Source organism: Bubalus bubalis, chromosome 9 (assembly GCF_019923935.1).
Source record: "Bubalus bubalis isolate 160015118507 breed Murrah chromosome 9, NDDB_SH_1, whole genome shotgun sequence".
In the NCBI taxonomy this organism is placed as follows: Eukaryota; Metazoa; Chordata; class Mammalia; order Artiodactyla; family Bovidae; genus Bubalus; species Bubalus bubalis.
The window spans coordinates 50,429,293-50,451,389 of NC_059165.1; the positions used below are offsets into that span (position 1 = coordinate 50,429,293).

General features: G+C 50.6%; 1 protein-coding gene across 17 annotated transcripts in view; it reads left to right on the top strand.

The window, feature by feature from the left end:
- The window catches only part of IL17B (interleukin 17B), a 52,824-nt gene extending 32,219 nt beyond the window's left edge, over positions 1–20,605 (top strand). For 5 of the 17 annotated variants that reach the window (XM_044947480.2, XM_044947478.2, XM_044947474.2 and 2 more), the window contains exons 2-6: positions 6,470–6,535; positions 9,235–9,407; positions 15,730–15,996; positions 18,771–19,060; positions 20,306–20,605. In XM_044947480.2, coding sequence (XP_044803415.2) covers positions 9,402–9,407; positions 15,730–15,996; positions 18,771–19,060; positions 20,306–20,537 — 795 coding nt within the window. In that variant the 5' untranslated portion in view covers positions 6,470–6,535; positions 9,235–9,401 and the 3' untranslated portion in view covers positions 20,538–20,605. Of the gene's footprint in view, positions 1–1,865; positions 2,122–6,118; positions 6,138–6,469; positions 6,536–9,231; positions 9,470–13,271; positions 13,357–15,729; positions 15,997–16,043; positions 16,664–18,770; positions 19,061–20,305 lie in introns of those variants that run through there. The other 12 variants (XM_044947484.2, XM_044947481.2, XM_044947482.2 and 9 more) reach the window with 9 other exon arrangements.
- The last annotated feature ends 1,492 nt before the right edge of the window (positions 20,606–22,097 follow it).

Here is a 22,097-nt window from a genome sequence, read left to right on the forward strand (position 1 = left end):
GGCCCCCATTGGCCCAGGCGCCTGCCACGTGACTGCCTCGCCTTGACCTGCCCCCGGTGCCGAATGTTGCTTTTACCCCCTAAGGAAGGAGTGGTTGACAATTTTCATATTTCTTCTAAATTTGGAGATTTCAGACAATGCTGGGAGGCTTGGCTCCAGCTGCCAGAGGCCCATGTGGAAGTCATTAAGCTGGAGAAGGGGGGCTGGGGGGAGAGCGGGAGGCAGGGAGAGGAGGAGGAGGAGGAAGGGGGTAGGGGCCGGAGTTCTGAGGGTTGCCAGTTGTCAGCCTGGGAACATGAGCAAACTCCCTGGGAGCAGGCTATGTGTGAGAATTTCCTCCCTCTCCCCTGGCCCCTGTGTCCCAAGGCTGGAGTGGGAGTGCTGAGATTTTTTTCTGGGAATCTCTGGCAGGGAAGATACCCGTCCTGGCTCCTGGGGTCCAGAGGGTGGTGGGAATGGCAGGGGATAGGTGACCATGAGGAAGTAAATCCTCTCTCTAGAAAGTCGGGACCCTGGGGGGCCAATCGCATCATTGTGCAAAGAAGGCTGGCGCCCCAGAAGGGTAGGGCCTGCCCTGGTCACACACGGGGCCTGCAACCAGCAGGAGAGGGAGTCTGAGGACCCGCCTCTAGGGCTCTCCTTCCCCTGAAGTTCTAGTCTAGAGAAATATCTGTCCTTCACCCTTTCTCATTATGCTCAAGCCATCAGAGGCTCTTAGACAGTCCTTAACATTTTTCATGCTTCAGTGCCTTTGCATTGCAGTCCTCTCTGACAAAAGTGATCTCTCCCTAATCTTCCCATGGCTGGCTCCTCCTCCTGCTTCTGGCCTCAGAAGTCACCTCTGGGAGAGGCCTTGTCTGGCCATAGTGTTAGTCTCCATCGCTACCTCTGCTTGCTGCCTTCCAGGGCTGTGCCTATTTCATATGTATCTACTGAAGTAGTTGCTTGTCATCTGGCTCTTCCCAGAGAGCATGACTCCCCTGGGGAGGGTGAGTCCCCAGGCCTCCTGCAGTGCGGGCAAGGGACCGCCAGGAAGATGTCTGTGGAGCCAGCAGCCATGGGCAGAGGAGCGAGATGTCTGTGGAGCTGAGGCCGGTGGAGGGCTCCTCCCAGTGGCCTTGTTGCTCAGAGCTTCCTTTCTGTGGTGAGGCTGGCTGGACCCCAGTCACCTTCATTCAGACTCTCATTCACGGTCCCCTGGACCCCTGGCCCACACGGGGCTGCTGTCCTCCCCTCCCCTTTCTTGGGGCAGGATTACCTCTAGAATTCCCTCAGGCCGTCTTGCGTGGGGCAGCTAGGTGGCCCCAGGGATGTGGCATGCTGAGCCCTACACTGTACCTGGTCTTAAAAGGCTCCTGGTCTAGTAAGAGGGTGTTCACCCTGACTTTGTTCCTTCTGAGGAAAGAAATCTCTTCTCGGGAGCTTATGTTTGTTCCTCCCTTTGCAGTTTCTTGGCTGTGAAGTCTGGGTGCAGTTGTTTAGCTGCTGCTCCGTGAAGTGGGGAGCACAGGGCCTGCCTTTTGGTGTTGCCGTGAGGGTCAGGTGGGGTGCAGTCCTGGGGGATGGGCCAAGTCTGGAGCACTGCTTCTGCTGCTTCCCGCAGGGGGTGGGGATGGGAACTGTGTTTAACATCTGTGACCCCCTCTTTCCTCCTCTGTAAAATGGAGCCAGAAGCAGCCCTCACCTCCCAGGGTTGCTGTGAAGATGAAGCCAGACAGTGCTTATGAAGGGGTCAGTCCTGTGGGGCTCCAGAATAAGTGCTCAGTAAATGCCAGGTATCTACCCCACACCTGACACATAGCAGGCTTGCTATTCATGTCATCTGCTTCCTTCCTGAGCCAAGAAGATTGATGCCATTCACACAGGTGCCCCTGGGGTGTAAGACTGTGGCGACGAAGGCTTGTCACCCCCACCCTCTACCCTGCTCAGTGTTTCGTCTGACACTCCAAAGCACCACCAGAGGACCCTAGGGAAAAGATAAAGCCAGCCTGATGGAGCCATCAAAATTATGGAATGTCCACTTTGGAAGCTGTGAAACTTAATTTATGCTTCTGTTACTTCTGCTACTGTCACATCAGGATATTACATCAAGACGGAGAAGAAAACAGAAAAATAACCAGTGTAAGTCACGGAGAGACCCACCATTTGAATACTCATGAACTCTGTGCTTGGCCAAGCATGAGTCGGCCACCCTTGTGAGCCAAGTTTCCTTTATCAGGAAGTCTTTGACTAGAGGTCAGAGCAAGTATTTGAAATGACCTGGAGGCAGATCCTAGGAGAGGAGGTGTCCCGGAGCCATAATATCTCAAGAGACTAACTAAATGGCAGCCGTTTGTGATACAGTCTCCCCAGAGCTGTCTCAACATTTTGGAAACCATTTCTGCTTGCTCTCATGCCCTCTCTTGGGAGTTATTAGTGCCTTATGTCTATTAACCATTGTGTGATGTGGCTTTTCTCTCCACACTGGCGAGGCAGCCATGAAACCCCTCCCTTCCCAGGGGAAGCACAGACTCTGGCTTTGTGAGGAGGCCAGAGTGAGGCATCTGGGGAGGTGAGGGCAGCTTCTTGTTAGGGGCTAAGAATGAGAGTGTCTGGTGAGTTCCCTGTCCTCAGAGGGTGTGTGCAGTCAGGGGCAAGGTAATCCCTAGTGGGAGGTGGAGGGGCCTGGAGACCAGGAGATTCAGGAATGGAGCAAAGCCACTCCACCTCTACTGGTGATCAAAGAAGAGGTTGAACTGGTGCAGTTGAACCTGAAGGAAGATGGGATTTAGACCTACATCAGTTCAGTTCGGTTCAGTTGCTCAGTCGTGTCCAACTCGTTGCGACCCCATGAACTGCAGCACACCAGGCCTCCCTGTCCATCACCAACTCCCGGAGTTCACTCAGACTCACATCCATCGAGTCAGTGATGCCATCCAGCCATCTCATCCTCTGTCGTCCCCTTCTCCTCCTGCCCCCAATCCCTCCTAAAGACTTTTTTTGGCGGGGACATGTGGGATCTTAGTTCCCAACCAGGGATTGAACCTGCACCCCCAGTGCACAGAGCTTTAACCACTGGACTGCCAGGGAAGTCCCAGGAAGGACTTTTTGAGTCAGTGGATTTACTCAAGGAAGAGATGGACTAATGGGCTATCTTGATAAATTGATGGGTCAGAGAACTCATCACTTTACCAGGACAGCTAACAGACTGAACGACAGCTTGACAAGTCCCTTCCAGCCCTTAGGTCCTGTGAGCTTTATCTCACACTTCATGTTCTCACCCCAACCTGTCCCTGACCCCTAGCCCTTATTTGATGCTAATTTGGCCCAAAGGCAGAGCTCAGAGGTGAGCATTTGGGAAACATGTTTTGGAACATTGAAAATCAAGCTCGTATGTTTCTGTGAGGAGCATACAACTTTTGTTTCATTGACCGAGTTTGATTCTGAGAGGTAATAAACAATTAGTGAAGGACTGCTTATAATTGTCATCAAACCAATTTTTTAAAAATACATGTATTTTAAAATATTTATTTCACTTACTTATTTGACTGTGCCTGGTCTCAGCTGTGGCCGTGGGATCTTCACTGTGGCATGTGTAATCTTTAGTTATGGCATGCAAACTCTTAGTTGTGGCATGTGGGATCTAGTTCCTGATTAGGAGGAACATGAAATCTTAGCCACTGGACCACCAGGGAAGTCCCTCAAAAATATTTTATAGATAGCTGTCCACAACATATTACTGAGGTTAAAGATCATAGTATAGAAGAAGATATATGGAATAATACCATTTAAGTAAAATGATGTGCTTGCCAAACTGCAATGAGATACCACTTCACACTCTTCAGGATGGATGGCTATGATAATAATAATAATTATCACCACCACCAAAACCCATAGATACTTAGACACTTGTTCACTGACCTCTGTAGCAGCATTATTCACAATAACCAAAATGTGAACACAGCTGAAGTGTCCATAAATGGATAAGTGAATGAACAAAATGTGGTTCATGCATACAATGTAATGTTATTCAGCCATAGAAAGGAGCAAAATTATGGTACATGCAACAGCGTGGGTGACCTTTGACAACATTATGCTAAGTGAAATAAATCAGATACAAAAAGGATGAATGCTGTATGATTCCACTTATATGAGGTATCTAGGAGACAAAGTCATAGAGACAGAAAGAATAGTGGGTGCCAGGCCTGGGGGGACGAAGATGGGGAGTTAATGTTTAACGGCTGTAGAGTTCCTGTTTGGGATGATGAAAATGCTCTGGAAATGGATAGTGGTGATAATTGCACAACACTGTGAATGTACTTAATGCCGTTTAATTGTACACTTAAAAAAGTTAAAATGTTCAGTTTTATGTTGTGCATATTTTTACCATAACAAAATAAATGACGTGTCTGTGTGGAGGAGTAAGTGTGGATGTAGCAAGATGCCCTCCTGGAGGTTAGGTTTGTGTTTCGTCTTGCCTTAGTCCACAGACCAGGACAGAGGGTCATTATGAACTGCCCGAAGGGAGTATTTCTGGGAAAGGCAGGGAAAGAGGGACCTAACAAATCTTTTGTGCTGATCACCGGGGAGGGAGTGGCTGTAGGGGAGGGGCAATGGTGTAGTACAGTCCTTTGAAATTTCTGTGACTCTCTGGCATATGAATGCTTTTGGAAAATGGGACAGATTTGCCCTGTTGAAGGGCCCTAGGCAGTTGGCTTGGAGCCCTTCCCTGGTCTAGGGAGAATATTAGCTTTCAACTCTGTAGGCCCCTTGGGGATTGTGAACTTGACCCACAGTTCTGGATGTAACTCACCAGGAGCAGCTTCTGCTTGGACAGTCATATCCTTCTATCATGGTCGACACATTGATATAGCACCAGGTGGGGCTCATGACTGTCTATACCCCCAAGACACCTGTAAGGGTTAGGGGACCACTGGATTGGAGAAGGAAATGGCAACACATTCCACTGTTGTTTCCTGGAGAATCCCAGGGATGGGGGAGCCTGGTGGGCTGCCATCTATGGGCTCACACAGAGTAGTACACGACGGAAGCAACTTAGCAGCAGTAGCAGCAGCAGGGTGTGTAGGAGAATGGTGGTAAGAGCCTCTGGGAGAACGCTGCATTGTGCTTTGCTTTGTGGGCTTACTGGCATATGAGGCCTTGAACATTTAAAGTCTGAGGAGCAATTGGGCCACAGTAACCACAACCTGAATGGTGCAAAGGAACTGCCTGTGACACATGTGAGTGTGTGTATGGTTGCACATGTGTGTGAAAATACACTGATATGTGTTTGCAAGAATATGGGAATTTGGGTGATTTTTTCTTACTTCATTGTAGTTTTCTGTTTTTGATTTTTTTTTTTCCTGATTTGCACTGAGGTGATGAATTTAACTAAAGGGGTTTAGTTATATTCTATATTCTATTATATATACAGTTATTATAATATAAGGACTTATATTTTTATTTCTATCTAATTTCTTTTTTTTTGTGTTAGGAAGATAGAATATATTAGTACATGGTACTTTACAAAATTTGTAAAGATTTATTTTTGAAAATAACCTACTTAAAATATATTTGTTTAAATAACCATGGAGATCAAACCAACTCCTAGTCCATGTTTCCCCAAGGAGAAGGGCACTAATCATGACTGCTAATGAAAGGGGTCAGTTTTTTGTAGAAGCCAAGAGCAGTGTGCTCCTTGTTTCACCTGCTTGCCACAGAGCAAGTTCAGGTTCACTGCCCCTGTATGAAAGGGTTATGGTAACAGAGGGCAGTTATTGGAGATAATTTCCAGATGGGAGCAACATGGTTGGTGGGATTAGGCGAAATTACTTTAATAGTCCCCTCCAGGCCTCGGCTTAAGTTGACTTTGCTTATCCATCTCTCCCCTTTGCCACAGAGGCCCCCTCCCTGCTCCCTACCCTCACCCCGCCCGCGTCTCCACATCTGACACTCCTCAGCAGCCCTCAGGACTGCAGGCTGACTCCAAGCCTTTGTAAACCACCCGGGATTATTAAACAAATCCTATAATTAGAAGCCAGGTTTCCTAAACGAAGTGAAAAATGTAACGTTACCCTTTGTTTGTTCACTGGATGCTCAACGCATGTCCCATGACCCAGAGGAGCTGTGACTTTGGGTTTCCAAGAAGCCTTAATAAGGTAATGTTTATAAAGTTCTTAACTTTACAACTCCATCAGAGCACAACTCTGTGAAATGAGGACAAGCTATAATTCCGAGATATCTGCCCCACTCCTTGCCCAGTGGTAGAGAATGTTGTTCCCTTATGTGATATGTGGAAAGCCCTAAGGCTGGGATTGAAGGAAGTGCGTTCTGGTCTCAGCTATGACACTGAACTGCTGTGTCAGTCCCCTTCCCTCTCTGGACTTGTGTTTACCCTTCTGTAAAAGAGAGGTCATGATGAGACCTTGTTATAAAAGTCTCTTGTCACACTGACATTCTATAGTTTGATTGCTGTGTTTCTCTACCACAGGGTTGTAACTCAAGAAAGAATTCTCCAGATTTTACTTCTCTTCTCTGGATTCATCAAAAGGACTTGGTAATGTACCTTGAATTGGATAAATTGGTTGGGGTTGGAAAGACACATGGATGTATCCTTTTGTGCCTCAGCTTTGAACCCTTAAGGGCCTCTCTCATGAGATAAAGTACATTAAAAATAGTGTGAAAATGACTTGCATCATAAAAAAAACTCTTCAAAGGAATTCAAACTGGTCAACATGAGGAACAGTGGAAAGAACCACTGTTCTGTCTGGAGCTGGTAGGCACTATTCAGTTAACATAATTCCATGGTAACATTATATATAACTGACATTTATTGAGTTATTTCTATTAACCAGACTCTGAGCCAAGGGTTTACATCCATCCTCTCAGTTAATCTCATAGCAAATCTGCGAGATAGGTACTTTCTCATGATCCTCAACTTTATAGATAAGAGACAGAACCTTAAAGAGATGAAATAATTTGCTTGAAGAAAATAAGTGGTTGGAGCCAAGACTCCAGAACCTGTCATTGATCTTTGTAAATCCACTGCCTGTATACTTCTGATCCAATTATGGTGCTTGTGGAAGCAAGTATCGTGATGAAACTTCCACCACACTGTGTTGCTGAGTGATTCTGATGAGCAGAGCCCACTCAGGCAGCCTACATAGGACGTGTAGATGAGAAAGGCGCCTTTCCTGGGCCAAACCTCCAAGAGGATTACTTGTTACTGCAGCACAACTTGGCCCATCCTGACTGATACTACTTGTCACAGAGAGAGGGATCAGCTTTATTCTTTGTATTCTCAAGAGCAAATTTGTCATCAGCAGATGGAAGAACGGGGGAGATAGACATTTTTAAAAGAAGTAGAGACTAATAAGAAACTGGGAACGTCTGATAGGAGTATCACTGAGACGCCAGCAAAATGACGTGCAAGGTCCCCTTGAGCCTGTGATTCTAAGAAATGGTCTAAAAACAAGATTCGTAAGTGATTCTGGAATGACAGGGTCAGAGCTGGCTCTGTGGTTGAGATAATAAGATAGAATGCAAAGGAATCCCAATATGGAAGACAAAAAATTATGGACATAGTTATGTGACTCCTTGACTGAAGAGCCAAAACCAGTTTTTTCCAAGAGCACACGATGTGGAAGGTGGTGGGTAGGATGGATGGAGATCATGGTTAGCCTGACCTTTGAACTCTTTCCAGCGCTGGCTCAGAAAACATATCCCTTGGGCACCGAGCCCTCTCTTCAGACACATTTCCCTCGAACGTAGGTTTGTCCGTAGAGCATAGCCAGGCTGTGTCAGAAATGACCTGGATGGCTTTTGGTGCTCTGTGTGCACTGCCTAATGACAGGGTGCCCACTTCTAACCACAGCCTACATACAATGCTCATTCCCTAACTGGGGTGAACGTTAGGGTTGGGTGGGGGTCAAAAGCGGCTTTGGGAGCCCAGCCTTTCATCTCAAGCTCTGCCACCCTTTTACCTACTATATGAACATGGACGGGTTATTTCCCTTCCCTGGGCCTCAGTTTCAACTCCTGTGAAAATCTTTTTTTTTTTTTTTCTTTTTATTCTTTTAATGTATAACCTCCTGTTAAATGTAGAAGTCTAGTTTCTGGTGTTTTCAGTCATCTGTGTTAACTTGGAAATGAGCATTTCAGATAGCACAGTAGGGTAATTAAGCAGAGATCTTAGGGAAAAATCTGAATTCTCACTGTTCTGCCTACTTATGAGAGCTTCTGTGAAAATCTTACATTACATAGGATTGATGCCAGGAATAAATCAAGTCCCAGAGGTAAATGTGCTTTGTAAACTGTAGAGTGGGACCAGTTGAGAGGGCTATCACTGTTACCAGTAGCACAAGCACTCGCAGCATCTGCCTGGGTGCTCGGCCTGCACCACCTCCGGATCCCAGGCTCGGAAACCTTGGCGCCGTCTTCTAACAGCAGAAGAATGGACTGGGGCTTCTTTCCTGGGAACCAGACTTTGGAAATAGATTCCACGCTAGGCACTTCTTCCTCTTTCCCCACAAATACAGTATTTATGAGAACTGACCTTCCAATGGAAATTTGGCAAGATTTCACATTCTGGAGACATTGTACCTTCCTCCACATGCCCTGAGGGCTGAGGTCATGGGCTTCCCAGGAGATGCAGGAGTTCCCACGGATACAAGAGGTACAGGGGACTGAGAAGAGAGGGGCCCAGCAAGACCCTAAGTCGCAGGCTTGTCCTAAAATGTTGATACTGTTACCTCTACCATCCTCTAAAACAATATGAGCTCAGGAACTGTTTTAACTGTTCACTGCTGTGCACCCAGTGCCTAGAACAGTGCCTGGTACATAGTTGGTGCTCAGTATATATGTGTTAAATGAAGGGAACAAACCCTTCTCAAGACTTCTTAAGGCTCTTCCTTGCTCCTATCTTGAAGGTCACAGCTCCTAGAAACTTACAGAGCCTCCCAGACAAGGTATGTAAACCCTGACTTGGTGCGTCTTCTCAATATCATCTCCCAAGAGGCTCAGACCACAGGGACAAGCTTCTGTTGAGAGGCCTGGGTTGAGTTCACTGCAGCTCTAAGAGCCTGCAAGTTTTGCAGGCTGTTTTCTGGTCTAGGGAGGCAGGGTGGGGACAGAAGCCTTGGCTGTGGCCATCAGTGCTCCTTGCTGAAGAGTGAAGGTGATGGATCTTGGAGTCTCTGCCTGTCCCCCAAATGCTGCATAGTGAGTAGCCTTAGGGTTTCTCTCTTTTCTCAGCAGATCCTGCCGTGGTCACAGCGGGGTGCAGACTCCGGAGTCAGGCACTTGAGAAGCACATATGAATAAGGTGTGTCCAAGGCCTGCAAGAAGCTTCCGCCTGATGACTCTTCAAATCAATATTGAAACAAAACCCTCACAGGCAAGACCTCATCCACAAATTTGTGGTCATGCAGGTATACTCCAAAACCTGGGCAACAAAAACAGCACTATCTGAGCCAGTAGCTGAAGCCAATATGTAAGTCAGACTTTGGTGAATACCATCCACTATTAGCTGTGTTGGGGGGAGCAGGTTTTGAGCCCAAGCTGCAAGGGAAGTGCCCCCCTCCCCCTGCCTCTCCCTCCCAGGACTCCTCTCCCATTAGCAGCTGTGAGACACCACCGCCTTCTCTGCTCATCCCCCACAGCACAAGCTCCCTCTGCCTCTGGGGTCCAGGCTCTGGGGGACTGAAGAGAACATTTCTCACCCTTTTCCTGCTTCCCCTGGAGGATGGGGCTTCCCACCCAAAATAGGTGCAGACCCACCCAGCAAGGGGAGGGGCTGACAGTTGGCGGGGAGGAAATCAGAACTCTGGATTTTGTAAGTCCAGACGTCCTGTAAACTCTGACCAGAGTATAAACATCCCCTGGGACTGAGGGGAGGATATGCTGGTGGGCAGGGGGCCCGGCGCCTCCATCTGCCCTGAGGACAGGCTGTTTATCCCACATCCTTCACAGGCCCCCTTGGGCTCCTTCCTGTCTTGGTCTGGGCAAGTAGAGGCAGGCAGGATGGCCCCGCATGGAGGCCTGAGGCCTCAGACGTCAGACTCAACCTCTCTGGGCTGGAAGGGAACTTATAAGGCTCAAAGAGCCCAAGTCTCTTTTTCTTGAATTTCCCTCACAGCTGGTCTTCTGGCCTCCACTAAAACACCTCTGCTAATGGGGAGCTCACTCTTTCCCAGGGCAGTCCATGCTATTACTGGCACTCTGGCAGCTGAAAAGTTCTAGAAGAAAGTACTTCTAGAATTGTTTGCTGTGACCTGATTGAGCACAGCTCAGAATAATGTGTAGCACGGCCATTCACTGAGCCCGCACTGTGCCGGGTGCTTTAGGTTTGTTTTCCCATTAATTTTCCCTCCCCTCAAGGAGGACACAGGCTTTGAAGAGTTAGGTTACTTGCCTGAGGTGACTCAGCTGTTTTGTGGTGGGGCTGGGATGCAGTTGCTATAGTTCAAAGTCTGTGCTTTAACTATTAACTTATTCTGGTTCTTCATGATCAAAAAGCAAAAATAGCACACATATCACAAAAACACCCATACAACAAACACAGTCACACACAAACCAATCACATTACTATAAAAGCAACCCAAACTAGCCAAATCTTAAGTATCTATTGTATGCTGGGCAAATCATAATTTTTATGATAAAGCCATTTTAACAACCCTATGAGGCAACTGAGGCTCAATGAAGTTAGAGAAAAAAATGGACGTGGCAGAGCAAGTGTTCAAGCACCATTTCTGAAGTCTGCAATTACCACTACACCCTATTGCGTGATAGGAGGGGACTGAAGTATAATGAAAGGCAAAACCTTTATCACTGTTATTTTCAACAACTAAAGCTCTGAAAAGTGGGATGTACAATCTCAGAGACAAATGATTGCCCTACACTGGAGGTGTCCAGCAAAGATGCTTTAAAAGGAGCTCTTACACTAGAAAGGGCTAACACAAGATATTCCCCAGTGTCAATCTGCAACCCAGAAACACAAACTTGACATTTTCAAGGCTGGATCCTGGGTGGAAGAGTGGCCTTGGCCACCCAGTCCCAGAGCACAAGCCCACTCTTAGAATCCTACCCCGCCTCCACTCACATTTCCTTGACTGCCCCTGGAAACGGAGGCATTGGCTCCTGGCCTGGGCAGAGGGTCATGTGGACGTGGTGGGCCTTCTGCATATCCCAGTGGCCGCCCATTCACCCAGGCCTTGCCCTTTTTTGAGAACTGGGAGCTTTCTGGCTGGGTCTGTTCCCACCAACAGCGTTCCCGTCCAGGGAGCTTAAAATAGTGCCTCTTGGCTGGGGCCCTGAAGCGAGCAGTGAGGGAGGCATTTGTGCAAATATGGGCCTGGGAGAAGAACTCCTACCCCGAGAGGGTGGGGGATGGGGTGGGCAGCTCGGCAGGAGAGCCAAGACCTCCAGTGGAGGATGAGCCCTCTTGGCCACAGCCCCCTCCATCTTGCAGCAGAGGCGCCTGCTAGTCTCCTCCTGCCTCCCCTGACCTTACTGGGTCCACTTGGGCAAATCTCTACACTGAATCCCACAGGCCTTCCTGGCTCAGCCGAGGCTCCAGGGTGGGCCCACAGGGAACAGGGACCTCTTCATTCTTCTGCTGGTTCTATCCTTGTCCCCCTATCACAATGCCCTTCCTACCCAGGAACATCCTAGGTAGCAACCTTTTTTAGAAAAAAAATTATGCATTTAGCTGCACCAGGTCTTAGTTGCGGCACGTGGGATCTTTGGTTGCAGCATGCAAACTCTTAGTTGCAGCATCTGGGATCTAGTTCCCTGGCTAGGAATCAAACCTGGGCCCCCTGCACTGGGAGGGCGAAGGCTTAGCCACTGGGCCACCAGGGAGGTCCCCAGAAGCATTCTTTGGAAGGCCCAAGTCAAAACTTGTTTTAATAATCACAGTGACAACTGCAGGTGCCACTGGTTAAGCGCTTGCTTTTGTCAGGTGCTCTGCTAAGGGCTATACCATGCCTTATCTCGTTCGGTCCCCACAACCATCCACTGAGAGCCAAGTTACTATGATCTCTACTGTGCATGAGAAAGTAAGTTCAGAGACGTCAAGTAACTTTCCTGAGGTCACACAGCTCTGAAGTGGCACAGGCAGAATTAAAACTCAGGTCTGTCAACCTCTGAACTCTGATCTCCTGGGCTGCATCTCCTCCTCTGGTTCCCCGCTGCTCTGGCCTCCCATGCTCCACCCCAGCATTACCACCCTGTGTCACATATATATAGCTGTTTGGATTGAATGCATCAGGTATTTAGTGAATGCCTGCTATGAGCCAGGAATATTGCTGGGCGCCAGACCCATAGCCTGGGAACTCTTAGATCCCTATGAGGACTGTGTTTGGTCTTGGGTTTAGTGACCGCCCAAACATGCAGGATCTGGTTTGACGATGCCAAGGTGTGGCTGAGGCAAGCATAGACCCTCCTCAGTGACCAGCTGACCAGTTGGACACTCCTGCCTCCTTGCTGACTGTGATGTCCCTCTCCTTCCTGCACAGCAGGAAACAGCATGCATAGGAATCAAATCTGCTTTGAATCCTCTGTGATTTTGGGCTCTCTGAGCCTCAGTTTCCCCATCGGTAGATTCGGGATAAAATTAAGACTTCACCACAGGGTGGTTGGAAGGATTTAATAAAGCAGTGCATGTGGTACTTCCCTGGCAGTCCAGTGGTTAAGACTCCATGCTTCCAATGCAGAAAGCGCGGGTTCAATCCCTGGTCAGCAGACTAAGATCCCATATGTTGAGCAGTGTGGCCAAAAGATTAAAAAACAAACAACCACAAAAAACAATGCACATGAAAGACTTATCACTGTACTAGGTGGTTTAAGTGGAGGAAGAAATGGCAACCCACTCCAGTATTCTTGCCTGGGAAATCCCATGGACCGAAGAGCCTGATGGGCTACTGTCCGTGGGGTTGCAAGAGTTGGGCGCGACTGAGCGGCTGAGCATGCATGCATGCAGGTAGTCTAAGTAAGTAGAATTAAGTAGCAGCTATTATTACTTATTTTTTTCCTGAAGATTACGTTGTCCTGGTGCCAGAGGCCTAGGGCCTAACACATGGTAGGTGCTCCAAGTAAAGGCAGTCACTCACACAGCAGACAGAAGCCACCACCCGGCCCCTGCCCCCTCACTCCTGGCTGGTTGTATGTCATGCAGTTCCTGCTCTGATCTGGAAGGTGTCCCAGGCACTGGTCCTCATCAACGCTAGGGTTGCTCCGGCGGCCATGGGCAGGCACAAGACTTTTACTTACCTGGTTCCCTGGTTTTCATCCAGGGAAAAGGAGTGGCTGGCGTGAAAGTTCTGCCAGGGTGTGCCTGCTCCTCGGGGACATCTGGCTTTCTGGTGGTGCCACCTGGCGGTGAGTACAGAACGCTTCTATCTGGGCGGCCTCTGAGGGACCTGGTAGCTCTGAGCATGACCATTTCCTGCCCCTTGCTCTCCAGCCCATGTAGCCCTTTTCTCATTCCCCTGTATTGATCACTGACTGTGGGAAAAGACCTAAGGGGTCCCTGTGGGGTCTCTGTTATCATGCCTCCTTCAGGCTTGGCTCTGACCTGCAGGGTAAGGTCCCTCAGTGATCAGCCAGGGTTCATCCTCAGGATATCCTTCAGGTCTGATGACCTCTCAGTGGTTTCTAGAAACCAAAGTTGGAAGAACGGGCCTGCTTCCTGGCTTGAGCTGGCCTAGGAATGGGAAACCCAATGATGGTGACTGGGTCCATCCTTGACTCCTCACTGTACCTGCTTAAGTATCCACAGATCCCCCTCCCCTCTCTGGGGCCACCAGAAGGACTGGCCTGGCTTCTAGGTTCTCTGTCTTTTTAAAAAGTATTTGAATTTATTTATCTGCCTGCATCAGGTCTTGGTTGTGGCATGTGGGATCTCTAGTTGTAGCATGTGAACTCTTAGTTGCAGCATGTGGGATCTAGTTCCCTGACCAGGGATTGAATCCAGGCCCCCTGCTTAAGAATTAGGAGAATAAGTTGTGCTCGAACCAGCCTTACTCAGCTTTGCACCAAAATGCTGTGTGAGCTTGGGTAAGGCCTGTCCTTCCCTGGGCCTTGGTCTCCCTGTGGTAGAATGGTGATGGGGCAGGTGATGGGTGAGGAGCCCTGTAGTTCCCTGACTGGGGCCTTGGTAAGGTGCAGATTCCTGGGACTGCCTCATTAGAACTCTGGGGCCAGGACCCTGGAATCTGTGAAGTTGGAAGCTGAGGCAGCCAAGCCCTGTCTTTGGGAGATGGAAGCCCGTAGTGTGTGTTGCTGGCAGGCAAGAAGAGTGTGGTGGTTTCAGGGGTCCTGAGAAGCTGAGGAACCCTCTTGTAGCCCAATCCCCATCTTTTAATTTCTCCCTTTCTGTGGATGCAGGGAGGGGCCCCCCAGCTGCATGTCTGTGGGACCCCACCAGCAGCAGCAGCAGAAGGGCAGCAAGAAGGCTGCATAGGTTACAATCAGCTTGTCCCCATCCTTTGCCGCCTCATGCTGGCTGTTTCACACGTCCAAAGGACAGTGGTGTTGGGGCTGGGGCAGCCTGGGGTGGGACTGGGGGCCTTTGTTGCTTGAGGAGGCATTTTCAGAGTCCCCCTCCCTCTGGAGTTTCCAGTGATAGAATAGAGCCCTGTCTAGTATTTGACCAAATATGGTGGTATCTCTCATGAGCTCGAGCCTCAGCCAGCTTCTCAGTTATGCTGTGGAAACCTGCCCCGGACAGATTAATCTTGTGACATTCAGGAGCGCCTTGCACCCTGCGTTCTTCCCCTTGGCGATTCCTGTAAATGGCCACAAGTGGCCCCAACAGGATGGTGTAGTCCTGGAGCGTGCTCTCTGTGTTTCTCCCCTGTGCTCTTCACACCCCCTTCACCTCCTCCTCAGGGGAGCTTGCTTGCTCACATTCAGCTGGGCTGCTCACTTGAGGGGAGAGACCCAGACCAGGTCCATCCAGCACATGCTTCCTAGACAAGAGGACCCTGGGGTTACCTAAGCTCATGAAATTTTGGCCAGAGCCCATGAGGTCCAAAGCTCTCAGCTAGGAGGGTGGGCCCAAAGAGATAGAAAGGAGAGTTGGCTGGGCCATGAGAACTGTGCTTGCTCTAATGCTAAATAGAACAGCAAGAATTGATGCTTTTGAACTGTGGTGCTGGAGAAGACTCTTGAGAGTCCCTTGGACTGAAGGATATCCAACTGGTCTGTTCTAAAGGAGATCAGTCCTGGGTGTTCATTGGAAGGACTGATGCTAAAGCTGAAACTCCAATACTTTGGCCACTTCATGCGAAGAATTGACTCACTGGAAAAGACTCTGATGCTGGGAGGGATTGGGGGCAGGAGGAGAAGGGGATGACAGAGGATGAGATGGCTGGATGGCATCACTGACTCGATGGACATGAGTTGGAGTAAACTCCGGGAGTTGGTGATGGACAGGGAGGCCTGGCGTGCTGCGATTCATGGGGTCGCAAAGAGTTGGACATGACTGAGCAACTGAACTGAACTGAATGTTCCCAAGAACAATTACACTGTTATTGTACAGTGATAGTCTTCATAATAAACAGCTATGTTTATTGAGCACATGCTACATGCCAGGCACTGTGTCAGCTGTTTAATGTGGCTTATTTCCCTTACTCCTAGTAACAACCCCTAGAGGTTGTTCTAGACACAGGGGAAATGAGACTCAGAAAGATTTCCAGGAGAAATGGGCCAGGCCACCACTGATTCTTGGGCACGGCTCCCATTTTACAGAGAAGGAAACTGAGGCTGAGAGAGGATGGAAGTCACAAGCAGCCATGCAGGGACAGGCCCTTGGAGTGGAGACCTTTTCTACATGAGGGGGAGCATTGTATCCAGAAGGCCGGGACAACCAGCCATCAAGTCCTCACGGACCTCATGGATTTGGCCCTCGTGAGAGCACACAGATTCAGAAACATGTTCACAGCAGGCTTGAACTGTGCAGAAAATATGCCAAGAAAAGCAACACGGGGGGTGGATAAAGCCCTGCCCAGAGACCAGGTATGAATCCCGGCTTTGGCATCCCTCACTCACTGTACAATCCTAGACAAGTCCCTTCTTCACTCTGGCCTCAGTTTCCCTGCCTGGGAGCTATGGGGGTGCCGAGGGCCTCTGAGCTCACCTGGGGCTGGCTGAGGCTGGGGTGCCTGAGGCTGTCTCCCTGGGAGATGGGGCCTGTGTTCTGCTCCTGGCCAGCGTGCTCCGAGGACATCTGCTGTCCTGACCAACGGACAGCCTGTCCCTCCTCCACCCTCGCCCCCTTGCCATCCCCCAAACTAACGAAGCTGATTGTCTTAGGTAGCCCTGTGGGTGCTGGCTGGGCGGCCGGCCGCAGGCCACAGGCGGAGGTGCCACCCGCCAGAGCCCCACCAGACACACAGGGCATTGTCCCTCAGTCAACAGCCCCTGGGCACCTCAGCCCGGCTCCTGGCTTGCCCCCACGCCCCTCACCGCCTGCCACCGCGCCAGGCCCGCCAGCTGGGAGCCCAAGGTTCCCAGGCGATGACGAGCCCACCCGCCCACTGCCCCGGCCACCCCCTGACGAGCTATAATTGCTGCGCTGAGTCCTGTTGCTGCCATTCTCGTGGCGGAGGCATCTGGGGCTCCAGGCGGGCGGCAGCTGCAGGCTGATCGCCTGGCTCACAGGATGGACTGGCCACATAACCTGGTACGTGGCGATTCCCCACCCCACCCCCACTCCTTTTTAGGGCCTGAGTGTTTTTTTTTACTTCTTCTCCATTGATTAATGGCTACCTCTGTTTGGCTTGGAATCTGCAGAGGCGAGTTCTCCCTCTGTCCTGTCCCCCAGGACGAGAGAGAAACAGAGACTGGTCTCAGAGCCTGCAGCCATGGCCAGCGGCTCCGGCTCCTGAGCTGGGTGCAGCCCCACTACACCAAGGCCCTTTCAGGCCAAAGGCAACGGAGGAGATCTTGGCAATCTCAGTTATCGGGGTTTTTCCAGAGTCTCTCTGTCCTGAGATCCAGGCTGTGTGACCTTGGGCAGGTCCTTCTGTTTCTCTGTTTCCCATCTATAAAGGGATGGAGGGAGATGGGTTCTCTTCTGAATTTCTCTGAGTGGAGAGCCAGGGTTTAAGAATGCCATGTGAGCAGCTCAGATGAGAAAGCCTATTGTTAGGGAGATGTCTTTCTGTACCAGTGACTTGAATCTGTCATGGATTTGGTGCCAAGAAATGGTTCTACCAAGAGGGGCTCTGCTGAAACTAGTTTGCAAGGGTCAAGACTGGCTGGGTAGGCAGGAGAGATCAGCACGGGCCATGCGGGTGGTGGGGTGAAGGGTACAGGGCAGGTAGGAGCCTGGCTAGGCTCAGGGAGGAGATGAAGTCCCCTCTGGAGGCTTCCCCCTTCTGACCAGCCCTGGCTCCCACCTAAGTCCTGGCCTTCCTCTCCCAGCTTCCTGTGGAGTCTGCATTCTGCGGGGCACCCAGGTCCTCTCCCATGTGAATGAGAGGCTTTCCTGATGCTGCTTGTTGTGCAGGGAGGGGTGGACAGCAGCGGGTGGGGGTGGGCAAGGGGTCAGGAAGGCAGATGGTTGGGGCGTGGAGGAGTGGAGAACCAGTGTCATGGAGTTCATCAGGGGTCTTTGGCCGTGAACTGCACACATCACCAACTTCATCTCCTGCCCTCACCTCCTGTCCACTCTATTTCAGCGCCACCATTTCCTTTCAGCAAAGATTTAAGCCACTGAAACTTCCTCTCACACGGTTCCCTCCCCCACCTCTATACCATGTTTAGGCTCCCTCTGCCCACATCTGCCTCTGTCTTATTCTTCAAACCTCACCAGACTTGCCCCCTTCCCCAGAAAGGCTTTGCAAGACCACCCCACTGCCACCAGGCTAAGCAGGTGGCCCTGTGTGTCTCTGACCACACGCTGTGTGGCCCCATCCTCACCCTGCTGCTAGCGAGGCTTAGATGCTTATTTCTTCTTCACCATCTACTTTCCTTGCCAGACTGCAAGCTACAGATGGGCAGGGGTGGTGGCAGGCATTCATTCACTCAGCAAATGTTCACTGAATACCTAAGTGCCCAGTACTGTGCAGACATGGGGGACAAGGCAGTATGTGGAAATGGATAGAGTGCTGGCTCTCACGGAGCCTGTGCTTAGTGGGGGCCTGACTTGTGAAAGGATCACACGTACAGTGGAAGACGGTAGTCATGAAGGAGGCATGGGGTGCTGAGAGCCCAAGAAGGTCCACAGAGGGCTCCCTAAGGAAGTGACACTGGAGCCAAGACATGTGGGGTGACTGTAGGAAGCAGCCTGTGCGAAGTCCTTGTGCGAGGAGAGGAAGGTTCGAGAGAAGGCCTGAGGCTGAAGCATGGGTGCAAGAGGAAACCAGGTGTGATTTGAGGAGGGAGAGCACAGCAGAGGTCTGGCCTGGGAAGGTGATGTCAGTAGGTTGGCATTCCAACCCATCAATGGGCAGGTGTGGAGAACTGATTGGAAGGAGCCAGGGGGAGATAGGGAGATATGGAGTACCAGGTAGGAGGCTGCTGAGCTGTCCAGGAAAGTGACAGGTTGGTGCAGGTAGAGAAGTGGACGGGTGGGGAGGTTTTTAAGAGGTGCAACAGGATTTAGTGATGAATGTGGCATGCACATGTATCAATACAGGTGTGGTGGGCTGGTGGGACCAGGCCAGGGCTTGACAGGTGGCTCCCCTAGGGGCCTTTCTTCTTCCCTCCTCCTTCCTTGTGCCCTGAGTCTTGGCCTAGGCAGTGACTTGTCTCTACCACCTTTGACCTGTGGCCTTCCTTCCCAGCTGTTCCTTCTTACCATCTCCATCTTCCTGGGGCTAGGCCAGCCCAGGAACCCCAAAGGCAAGAGAAAGGGGCCAGGGCGGCCTGGGACCCTGGCCCCTGGGCCTCACCAGTTACCACTGGACCTGGTGTCCCGGGCAAAGCCCTATGCCCGCATGGAGGAATATGAGAGGAACCTGGCAGAGATGGTGGCGCAGCTGAGGAACAGCTCCGAGCCGGCCAGGAGGAAGTGCGAGGTCAACCTGCAGCTGTGGCTGTCCAACAAGAGGAGTCTGTCACCCTGGGGCTACAGGTAGGCCAGGCCAGGCAGCCGTGGGAAAGCTGTGTGTTGGGGGCTGGAGGGGATGCCCTGCCCACTCTCCCTGTCAAGAGTGAAGACCTTGGATTCAGAGGCTTAGGTGTGCATCCTGGCTTTGCCTTTTACTGGCTGTGTGGCTTTGGGCAAGTTACTTAGCCTCTCTGAGCCCCAGATTCCTCACCTATACGTAGAGGTGACAGTAGTATCTACTCCCCTGACTTGTTAAGAAATGAGACATCTATGCCGGGCTCTGATGTTGTGCTCTCCAAGTCTCTAGGGAAGGGCCTGAAAGGCCTTCCCCTAATGCCATGTCCTCCAGCTCGCAGGGCCTTGTACACACGGCTGGTTACAGCACTTTCAGGCCGTGCTGAGTTGGCTGTGTGCACATCCGTCCCTCACGCTAGATGGGACCATCCCGGTGCCTGTATCAGAATCATCTAAGGATTATCATGCCCCATCCAATCAAAATCTCCAGGGATGAGGCCCAGCAAGTGGCACTTTCTACATCTCCACATGGTTAGGATACACTGCTGGGCTTGGGAATCAAGACCCGCTGCCCCTCGGGGACAGCAGTGGTGTCTTACCTTGGTTGTAGCTCCACTTCCCAGCACAGCACCTGCCACACAGAAGGGGCCAAGTGTATATGTGTTGATTAAATAATAAAGAAAAGGACTGACCCTGAGGGGTCCTCACTCACGAACCCAGGTCAAAGATTTTTAGCCACACGATTTATATCTTGAGACTCTAGAACAGTATGTTCATAGAACTTTCTGTGACAGTGTAAAGTCCAATGTGGTAGCCACTAGCCTCATGTGGCTCCTGGGCGCTTAGAATGTGCCTAGTGTCACTGAGGAGCTAGTTTTGATTCTTTTAAGCTCGAACAGCCCCATGTTGCTAGTGGCTCCCATACCTGGAATGTGGCAAATGAAAGGGTCTGTAAAGACCCTCTGAAGCCAGGCTTCTACTTTGCTGTGCCCTTGACCTTCTTGAGGATCTTATGAGTATGTAGGCGCTCATCAGGAGGTCTAGGGTAGGGGGAGGTTCTGAATTTCTAACAGGCTCCCGGGCAATGCCGACGCTGCGGGCCCACAAGTTCACTGCCTGTCCTCCATATGGCACATGCTTGCTGTGCAGTCAAAACCTGGGCCAGGAAAGGCAGGGGCGTGGTGATGGGTGTCGATTTGTCCTTCCCGCAATCTTCCGTCTTTCTGCCCTGTGCTCTCTTCCGCGTTCCCACAGCATCAACCATGACCCCAGCCGCATTCCTGCAGACCTGCCAGAGGCGCAGTGCTTGTGTCTGGGCTGTGTGAACCCCTTCACCATGCAGGAGGACCGCAGCATGGTGAGCGTGCCCGTGTTCAGCCAGGTGCCTGTGCGTCGCCGCCTCTGCCCGCCGCCGCCACGCCCCGGGCCCTGCCGCCAGCGCGCAGTCATGGAGACCATCGCCGTGGGCTGTACCTGCATCTTCTGAGACAGCACTCCCCATACCCGCTTGCCGAGCAAGGCGATGAAAAGTAAAGGCTGTCTTTTGTAAAGCAAGACTTTGGATTTGCTCCTTGTGGCTCTGAAGCCAAAACTGGGTGGGAGGTAGATTTCAATCAATGTGGAGAAAGATTTTCCATCACCCAGAGTTCTTCAACACTGAGATGGGTTATTACAAAAACTGTACATTCATTTATACCATTTAAGTGTTAGTTGCTCAGTCCTGTCCAACTCTTTGCAACCTCATGGACTGTAGCCTGCCAGGCTCCTCTGTCCTTGGAATTTTCCAGGCAAGAATACTAGAGTAGGTTGCTATTCCCTTCTCTAGGGCACCTTTCCCACCCAGGGACTGAACCTGGGTCTCCTACATTGCAGGCAGATTCTTTACCATCTGAGTCACCTAGGAAGTCCTTTCTACCATTTAGGACAGTCAGATACTTTCTTTGCATTTATAAGCCTTTATTTCAGTCACATTATTGGAGTTTTGTTAGTAGAAACCTATCTAGGAGTGAACAAGGGCTGATTCACCCTGAAGTAGTCATGGGCCACTGCAAACAAGCCCTTGCTGCCGGGGGCGGGGGATGGGGGTGGAGGAGGGGAGTGTGCAGCTGGGGGTGGGGCAGGGGGCAGGGGACTGAGACTTTGTGTTTCTAATGCAGTGGTTCCCAGGTGATACTGATGCTGCTGGTATGGGGACCACATTTTGAGAACTGCTGGCTTATACCAAGAATCTTTGCTGATCAAAAATGCAGTGTGGGGACTTCCCTGCAGTCCAGTGGTTAAACTCTGCCTTCCAATGCAGGCGGTGTGGGTTTGATCCCTGGTCGGAGAATTAAGATCCCACATGCCATGGGGTACAGTCAAAAAGTTTAAAAAAAAAAAAAAGGCTGTATGGACTCACTTGTCCTAAAGCCCCTGCTGGCTTCTAACCCCTGGATGCTAATCCCTCCCCTGACCCCATCCATTAGACCCTTGCAATCAAATCCTCCTGTGCCCTCCTAGCCCCTGCAGCAAATCCTAAATCAGCTGTTCTAGGGGCTAAAAATACCTAGGCTCTCTGAAGACAGCTGAGGGGCTCAGGCGGTGTTTTCTGAAGGTAAGAATAGCTGGCACTTTAGAGTTAATTTTGAGAAGATGGCCAACTGCCAATGTAGAATACTTAGCTGCTCAAACTTCAGCGCCTAAAGCAGCCTTCGTTCTGAATGTTTTCAGGGTCTAATTCATGAAAGGGCAGTGGTTAGGTATGTGCCTGTCTGGGCTGGCAAGTAACTTACCTTTTTTGGTATTGTTCTAGAGTGGATACTGGTTAAAATTACCCTAGGAAGCTTCGGCCTGGTTCCAGACACATGGAAAATAGACTTCCCGTGCCAGCGCGTGCTGATGCCTTTTCAGCAGCCGCTTCTCCTCCCTGGGGGGATGGCTCTTCCCTGTGGCCCCTGCAGTCTGCTCTCCAGGCCTTAAGACTTCAGCAGCACATGAGCGGCCTCCAAGGCCTTTTTGTGGGGTAAGGGCCTGGGAGTCCTCAGGGTGCCCAGGGCATAGGGATCTG